At 52.2% G+C, this 8,881-nt stretch overlaps 1 protein-coding gene across 1 annotated transcript; it reads left to right on the top strand.

Moving 5' to 3' along the window:
* Positions 1 to 2,673: 2,673 nt before the first annotated feature.
* Positions 2,674 to 7,837, top strand: GCC1 (GRIP and coiled-coil domain containing 1). The gene is made up of 2 exons (XM_080818040.1): positions 2,674 to 4,078; positions 4,953 to 7,837. The coding sequence occupies exons 1-2, from the start codon at positions 3,047 to 3,049 to the stop codon at positions 6,246 to 6,248; spliced, it is 2,328 nt and encodes a 775-aa protein (XP_080674166.1). The 5' UTR covers positions 2,674 to 3,046; the 3' UTR covers positions 6,249 to 7,837.
* The last annotated feature ends 1,044 nt before the right edge of the window (positions 7,838 to 8,881 follow it).

The following is an 8,881-nucleotide window of genomic DNA, read 5'->3' as shown; positions in this document are numbered from 1 at the left end:
GGGCCCGCCCCCGACCGGGCCCCGCCCCCGCCCCGCCCCTTCCCCGCCCCCAGGCTCCGGCTCTGGCAAAATCTGAAGCTTGGAGAGTCTCCGCAGCCTCGCGGCGTCCCGCGCCGGCTCTAAAGAGGATTGGTGTCTCGGTCTCTCCCCGTTTCTAGAACGCTGGCAGGTCTGTGGCTGCTTCACCGGCAGCCCGAGCGGGGCCGAGAAAAGTCTACAATGCTTCACAACGGCCCCCGACCCGCAGCTTAAGTGGCCGGCCCCTGGGCTTTGGTTCGTCGCGTCCAGTCCACCCTGCTCTCAGGTTTAGCTCTTGCGAACTAGCATCACCCACTGTGTGCACCGCCCTCCTAAGGGAGCGAAAGCTCCGTGCTCCCGTCTTAGTCTTCTCTTTGGCCCCCTCAGCGCCCAGAGAGGGGCTTTGAGCGTTGCAGGTGGTTCAAGTGACCGTAGAATCTCGAGAGGAGTGCGCGGGAGGTGGGAAAAGAAGGTGCCCCGGCGCTAGCTGGCTTTCTTGGTTTCGCAGTCAGCAGAATCTACTCCTGCATACAGGAGAAACGGGCCCTTGTCTGGAAGGGCCCCGGACTCAATGTCCTTCAGCTGACCGAGGCAGCCTTTCTGAAGCTTCTTCACTTTGCCACACACCTGAGAACTCGGATTTTTAATGTCCTCCAATCCAGGAATTTACGAAACTCTTGTCGCCCTCGACAAAAGTGCTTCACAAGTAATTTCCCCACTAAGCAACGAGGGGGAATAGCAAGACAGGAATTTAAATTTCTTCTATGATAGAGACTGAGTCAGTGCCAGGCACCTAATAAATGCTTAGCAAATACAGCACTTGGTTTGGATGATCTAATAGGCGGCTCAGTGGAGCAAAGTCAAGCGATTTGAAACCTACATGCCAGTGGGCTTGTAGGATCAATTGCTTATGGACTGCACATTGTGAGGTGAGCTGAGAATCAGAGAACCTTCATTCATTCACTCATTCAAAGAAGATTGAATGCCTACCATGTACCGTTGGTCCACGTCTCAATTCAAATCTCAGTTCTGCCTTTTACCCCCTTTTTTGGAGGGCTTAGCTTCAATGATCCTCACAACCTGTTATTTTCTACAAAAGGAGAAACAATATATCTAAATGCTTTGTATAGTGCAGCTGGATTTTATCTGGGCCACAGATATTGTTTGAACAGACAAATTATCTGAACAGACCTCCAGGGTCTGCCCTGTCCTGACCTGAAAAGTCTGTAAAGAGAACAGGCTTTGGGCACCGGGTATGAGTGAGTCCATGACTTTCCTTCACTCTTCAGCCACAGACCCGCATTCTTAAGAAGGCTTTTTACAAGGTTGAAGAGTGCGTTTAAGAGTCTCAATATAATAACAGAACTAGTAGTAAGGAAGTCAGGTCAGTTCCACATCTTTAACTCTAATTAAAAGAGCCAATCCCGGTTGTCCGTCCCCGCTGTCCTTGCTCTGTTTCACTACCATCTCTTCCTCAAGACAGAAATAGCCTCCTTACCAGTCTCCTGCTCCTTGCGCTCCTTGAGCTCTTGCTCATTTAAGTCTGGATGATGCCACCCAAGATTAAAATCTTTTAGTGTCTTCTTAGCACCCAAGATAAAGTCTAAATGCCTTAATTTGTGTCTCCACCTATTGTGCCTGGCCCATCTGTTGCCAACCTCTTGACATACCATAAGCTATGGCTATGGGGTGATTCTCAGTGCCTCCCCGGTGAGCCAGGCTCTCTGATGCCCTAGGAGTCCCACAAATCTTTTCCCTCTGCCCAGAATGCTTGTTTCCTTCATCTTTAGTTAGACGGATAGTTGCTACTTATGCTTCAGATCCCCAGGTATTTTCCCTGAACCTTTTCTGCTTCCCCTAGGCAGGCCTCCCTCCTCTTAACTTCTGTAGCACTTTGAATATACCCATACATGTTGGTATGAGAGCAGGACTTGTGTTTTTATCTCTGCTTTCTCACTAGATAGGAGCTCCTTGAAGGCAGGGCCTTGTGTCTTCGTCGTGATCACCTGGAACAGGACTTGGTATGTTGAGAGGTAGACAGATAGGATTCCTAGTTGTGTGACCTTGAGCATGTTGTTTAACCTATGTCTCGTGTTTCCACCCACTGAGCAGAATAGCTGCAAGGGCTAAATAACAAAACTCTTGTGAAAGTCCTGGAGTACAGTTGGCACGTAAGATAGAGGTCATGGCCGTAGGGTGACCTCCACATATATTTGTTGAATCAACTCAGCAGAACTCAGGAAGGGTGCTAATCATCATTATACTGTACACCGAACAGGTGCCAAAACTGTCCTATCAAGGGTTGCAGTTTTCCTAGTCTAAATGGGAGTCTGACTTGTTGATCTTTAGGGACAGAGATACTGAGCCCCAAATGTGGGGAAGCGTCGCTCATCCGGGTGTTTGAGAAGGACTCAGTGCGGCGTTGCCCCCAGCCCCTCGCTCCTCGTACGGCCCGAAGGTAAGCTCGGGCGCCGTCACGAAAACGTGAACACTCCGGAGTACTCGACTTTGCTTGCCCTGCGTTCGTAGCCCTGCTGGGTTCAGAACAGGCCGCCTCCCACCCACCCGCCGAAATAGCCCCGCCTACCGCGCTCCCACTGGGGGCGGAGCCTGTTGCGTCTCGCTGTCGTCACTTCCAGGGGACCCGGAAGCGCCGTTCTCCGGCCGCTGTACTCGGGAAGCCGTGATGGGGATACGCTGGATTTAAACCCTTGGCCGACTGTGGGCCGAGGGCCACCCGGAACTGCTGTGGCCCCGGCGAGTGCGAAGCAGTTTCTGGGACAGTACAGGCGAATCCTGGCCGTGTGTTTCTCTTGTGGCGGCGTCGCCCCGCCTCTAGGATAGGACTGGCCGCGGCTCTCGGTGCCTAGGACCCGGAGGGCGCTTCTGCAGGCTGCCCCGCGTCCGGCATCCGGTCTCCAACAGCTTGGAGGAGCGACTTCGGGAACAGTTACTCCCCGTCGTTCACTGCCCCCGCCAAGGTCTTCGCGACCCTCTTCTGGCCGACGTCGAGCAACCCGTTCTGAACATGGAGAAGTTTGGCATGAATTTCGGGGGCGGACCGAGCAAGAAGGACCTGCTGGAGACCATTGAGACGCAGAAGAAGCAGCTCCTCCAGTACCAGGCACGTCTTAAGGATGTGGTCCGCGCCTATAAAAGCCTCCTGAAAGAGAAGGAGGCTCTGGAGGCCAGCATTAAGGTGCTGTCGGTATCCCACGAGGCAGATGTGGGCCTCACAGGTGTCCAGCCTCCAAGCCTCTCTTTTCCTGACTCTGTGGATGACCGATGTTCCACTCACAGCGAGGATAGCACTGGGACCGCCACCAGCTTGGATACTGCGGCAAGTCTCACCAGCACGAAGGGTGAATTTGGGGTAGAGGATGACAGGCTGGCTCGTGGACCCCCACCTCCAAAGTCCGAAGAAGCCAGCGGGTCGGAGAGTGGCGTTAGCAGTAGCAGTGGGGATGGACCATCTGGGGGTGGGGAAGTGGACAAACGACTGCACCAGCTGAAGACTCAGTTGGCTACTTTGACCAGCTCTTTGGCTACAGTCACCCAGGAGAAGTCTCGCATGGAAGCTTCTTACCTGGCTGACAAGAAGAAGATGAAACAGGACTTAGAGGATACCAGTAAAAAGGCAGAGGAGGAGCGGGGCCGTCTGGAGGGAGAATTGAAGGGGCTGCAGGAGCAGATAGCAGAAACCAAAGCCCGACTTATCACCCAGCAGCATGATCGGGCCCAAGAGCAGAGTGACCATGCCTTGATGCTTCGTGAGCTCCAGAAACTGCTGCAGGAGGAGAGGACCCAGCGCCAGGACTTGGAGCTTCGGCTGGAAGAGACCAGAGAAGCCCTGGCAGGGCGGGCTTATGCAGCTGGTCAGATGGAAGGGTTTGAGCTGCAGACCAAGCAGCTGACTCGTGAGGTGGAGGACTTGAAAGGTGAGCTGCAGGCTCTTCGGGATGAGAAGAATCGGCCTGACCCTCGGCTGCGGGAGCTTCAGGAAGAGGCTGCCTGCCTGAAGAGCCATTTCCAGGCTCAGTTGCAGCAGGAAATGAGGAAGGTAATTACTGTCTTCTCCTTCAAATGTTAGTCATTTAGCCTAAAGTGGGAAATATTCAGGCTTTTGTCTCCTTTGGTAATTAGAACTAAGTCGCTGCCGTGTCCATTGTTGATGCTATTCAGAAGGTTGCACTGTGAGTCCTGGGAAGTCGACGTGCGGTGTGGTGTTGACAGTATCCACAGAATGTGCTTCCAGCAGGTTTTTGACTTCCTCAGTGTAGGCTGGTTTGGGGCCAGACACCTCTGAACTTCTGGCCTTGGCATCTTAGCAGCTGTGCTCTGTGGGGCAGCATAGTTTCAGCTGTGCGGTGAAAGGAGTGTGTCTGCCTCTAGGCAGATGCGTTACACAGGGAGCGGTAGGATGGCTGTGGGGAGGGGGAGGTTGGTGCAAAAGGAAGTCTCAGAAGCAACCTCTTATAATTGCTTCTAGTCAGCCTGTTCTGGAAAGGTGTGCTGTTTTACAGTGCTCCTTTCAGCGTGGAGAGAGATCCAACTGAGTTCTGAACTTCCAGGAATATTGGGAGAATATTCCTGTGATTTCTTAGTGGGATTTGGGGCAACAGATGACAGACAAAGATAACGCAGTTCTCATGTGAGCCTTGTGTATGACAGGAGACAGGAGACACTAGAGCAGAACAACAGCAGATTCGCGGAAGTTCTTAATATGGTTTGCTGTGATGTATCTCTGGGAGCAGAACCCCACCAGGTTATAGGAACGTTCGTTAGTTTCCAAAGCAACAGGAAAAGCCCCAGTGCCCCTTCTCACCAGGCCATCTGAGTCCTGTGACCCCTTTACTCCCCTCTCTTGCTCTCTGTTTGCTCTAGACCTTTGTGGCTTTTCTGGACGCATTTCCATCTGTCCCCTTGCCTTACAGACAGCCCTTGCGGAAGATCAGCTACGCCAGCAATCTCAGCTGGAAGAGCAGAGGGTGGCAGCCCTGGAGAATCAAATCTCTGAGGTGTCCGAGCTGCTGGGCACCTACGAGAAAGCCAAGCAGAAGGACCAGCTGGCTATCCAGAAGCTAAAGGAGCGCATCCTGCAGCTGGACCTGGAGAACAAGACGCTGGCGCTCGCCGCCTCCAGCCGCTCCCCGTTGGACAGCCATGGCGAGGAGTCCAGTCTGGATGTCAACGTCCTGAAGGATAAGATGGAGCAGCTGAAGAGGCTGTTGCAGGTGGCAGCCAGGAAAAGCCAGGTGACCCTGGACGTGGAGAAGCTCTGTGACCTGGAGATAATGGCCGGCTCAGAGGCTGCCGACGGGGAGAAGGCTTCGGCGCTCTACTACCAACAGGAGCTGAAGCAGCTGAAGGAGGAGTTCGAGAGGTACAAGATGAGGGCCCAGGTGGTCCTCAAGAGCAAGAACACCAAGGACGGCAATCTGGCTAAGGAGCTGGAGGAGGCCCAGGAGCAGCTCGCCGAGCTGAAGGAGAAGTACATTTCCCTGCGGCTGTCCTGTGAGGAGCTCGAGCGCCAGCACGGGCAGGAGGCCGAGGACTGGAAGCAGGAGCTGGCCCGGCTGCAGCACGCGCACCGGCAGGAGCTGGAGCAGAGCCAGCTGGACTTCAGGGAGCGTGCGCTGCGCCTAGAAGAGGAGCTGCACAAGCAGCGGGACCGGGCCCTGGCTGTGCTGGCCGAGAAGGACCTGGAGCTGGAGCAGCTGCGTTCCGTGGCCTTGTCCTCGGGGCTGCCGGGTCGCAGGAGCCCGGTGGGTGGCGGGGGACCCGGGGATCCGGCCGACACGTCGGCCCCGGACAGCCTGACCCAGGCGCTGCAGCTGGCTGAGGCCAACGAGCCCACGTTCTTCCTGTACGCCGAGCAGCTGGCCCGCAAGGAGGTGGAGATCACGTCGCTGCGCAAGCAGAAGCACAGGCTGGAGGGGGAGGTTCGGCAGCTGCAGGACCGGCTGCTGGAGGAGGGGGAGCGGCACCGAGAGCAGGTAGCTGCCCTGCAGAGCCACATTGAGAAGAACATCAGGGATCAGAGTAGGGAGGGAGCCAACCTGGAGTACCTCAAAAACATCATCTACCGCTTCCTGACCTTGCCTGACAGCCTGGGCCGCCGGCAGACCCTCACGGCCATCCTGACCATCTTGCATTTCAGTCCCGAGGAGAAGCAAGCCATCACGCGCCTCCCGACCGGTGGTGGCTGGTGGCCTTCTGGCAAGAGATGAATGCCCTTTTCGAGGACTCCTGAAATCTCTGTGCCTCTGGTATGGGAAGGGACAGACTGGTTTCTGCTGCCCCTTCTCTTAACATTATAATTTTTTTCTTCACTGTGTTGAACTGGAAGAGTCTTTAATGTGGGATGGGATTTTCTGCCAAATGCCATGAATGCCACATTGTCCTTGGGCCCTAGAGATACTGAAAATGTCCCAATAATACTCGGATGGTGCATTTGTGAGGGGAAGACGGGGGACAGATGAAGACTGGGAGGTGCCAAATTGGGGAGGTGGTGAGAATATTTTAAAATAAGACTTTCTGTTTTAGTATTACACTCCTAGCGCAGAACCAGGAGTTAATGTGACTCCAAAGGGAGTTCAGTTATTTCTAAACACTCACGAGGACCGGCTGTTTATGCCCCATCTCATAATCTGAGTCTGGTCCACCGCTGCCCCAATTTTCTGGGGACATAAATCAGGGCTGGAGAGGAACCAAGAAGTTTGAAATAGTGACAGATTGTCCCCTGTTGTCCACAGATTCTTCTATCCTGGAACTGGGGAACTTACCTAGCTGGGGCTAGGTACGGCCTGGTCAGTCTGGACAAAACATACCCATAAGTATGTAGTATGTATGTAGAGGGCCCCAAGCACCATGGCAGTCCTAGGGATTTCCTGAGTAACCTGCTTTTGGCCTGGATAGGGTTTCCTTGGGCCTTTTGCATTTGACCCTGCCTTAACCTGTCTGTCTCAGTTTGGTCTGGGATTGTGAGTAAATGATTTTCCTAGCTTTTCCTCGATGCTGAACTTCCATTAAGAAAAAAACCCTGGCTTTCTTACAGCAGAGGATCTGATTGGGAAACTCTAAGCCTGTCTGGTTACAAAGAATCAGCTCAGAGATTTACAACCTCCTCACCTCCCCGCAGCTGTTTCTGCCTTTGTAGGGACTGAGAAGAGGAGGATTTGCTGATTCTAGAAGATTCTGTGACCCTCACAAGAATGTGGTAGAAGTTCAGCCGAGGGGCTGGGGGTTCCAGCTGCCCCGTGGATAGCATTCTGGCTAAATCTTCATGTCCCTGCAAGCCCGGGTGTTCATGGGTTACTGCCTCAAGGGTATTTTGTCCACTCCTTTAGCGGGTCACAGAGTTTCAGTACACAATCCTCATCTTCTCTACATGCATTACTATAGTTTTTCCTCCTTCCTGGGTTTTTTTTTTTAATGTTTGGTCTTGCACAAGTAGATTTAATCTGCACATAAGGAAAGGGAGCGTCAGGCCATCTGGAAAGGAGGGACTCAGAAAAGTTGGGTTCAGACAATATCAGTTCCCCTATTCTGCCCTTTCCGCTGTCTGCTCTTGATCTGGTTGTAGAGATCTTTGGACCCTAAAGTCCAGTGGTTTGTCACTGACTGGACTAATATGTATCTTTTCTGTTACGTCATCACAGCGCTGTTTTGTGAGGGTTTAGGGTGCAGAAGACTTTGATTAAATATTCTAATTGAGAGGCTGGATATCCTAGACTGTCTACGAACAGCAGACTCAATGAAACATGCGATGTGTTCAAATGATAATAGACCACAAAGTCATTAAATCTGAACAACCTGACTTACGTGCTTTCTTAACAGTATGCATGCATGCGCACGCGCGCGCACACACGTATATACACGTATACAGAGTGTGAGTGTAAATGGTGAATAAAAAGGATGGAGGTAATATATTAATCCATGAGTTTGAGGGGTACCTGGGTCGGTCAGTCTGTTAGGCACCAGCCTCTGGCTCAGGTCATGATCTCTTAGGGTCCTGGGATCAAGCCCCTCATCAGGCTCTGCACTCAGCAGGGAGTCTGCTTGTCCCTTGGCCCCTCCTCGTCCCCATGCTTGCTTGCTCTCTCTCTCAAATAAATAAAATCTTGAAACAAACCAACCAACCAGGAGCTTGAATCTAGAGAGGAACCTCTAAGTGCTTTAACTACCTCAATTACAAAACAAATTTTTCAACCTCCGATTATGTGTGTGTGTAAGCAGCTACACTACATTTTCTCCCGGGTTTGGTGGGCAGGCTTGAAACTTCCATAATTGCTGCTTGAAACTTTAGAATTAATCAGGTCTTTTAATGCTCTGTTATGCTTCAAATCCGGGTTTACAGTATTCTGGAAAATTTTCTCAGGATTTCAGACTGAACTAAAGTCATCATCATCTCTTAATCGTGATCACCTTAAATGTAGCTCATATTTTGATTGCGATTTCTAGGTGGTTTTGGACAGCATAGAAAGATCCAAGGTCACAGCTACTTTCCTAGGACTAATCATTCCTGTCCTTTTGACTTTTGAGAAGATACATACAGGCAAAGAAACAAGTCAAGTTCTGATTAATAATTTTTAAAAAACGATTAATACTTATAAGCCTGTGAACACTCCATACTGAAAAGAAAAAGGCTTGGTCCCTTCCCACCCTTAAGAAGAACACAAGGTCGGGGCGCCTGGGTGGCTCAGTGGGTGAAAGCCTCTGCCTTCGGCTCAGGTCATGATCTCAGGGTCCTGGGATCGAGCCCTGTATCGGGCTCTCTGCTCAGCGGGGAGCCTGCTTCCCCCTCTCTCTGCCTGCCTTTCTGCCTACTTGTGATCTCTCTCTCTCTCTGTCAAATAAATAA

The sequence above is a fragment of the Martes martes genome, assembly GCF_963455335.1.
Source record: "Martes martes genome assembly, chromosome: 11".
Classification (NCBI taxonomy): Eukaryota; Metazoa; Chordata; class Mammalia; order Carnivora; family Mustelidae; genus Martes; species Martes martes.
The sequence above is the reverse complement of the archived record's forward strand: the minus strand, read 5'-3'. Positions and strand labels throughout refer to the sequence as shown.

Coding starts and splice junctions, on each gene's coding strand:
- GCC1 (XM_080818040.1), top strand. CDS start 3,047: ATGGAGAAGTTTGGCATGAATTTCGGGGGCGGACCGAGCAAGAAGGAC. Junction 4,079..4,952: donor TGCAGCAGGAAATGAGGAAG/GTAATTACTGTC, acceptor CTTGCCTTACAG/ACAGCCCTTGCGGAAGATCA.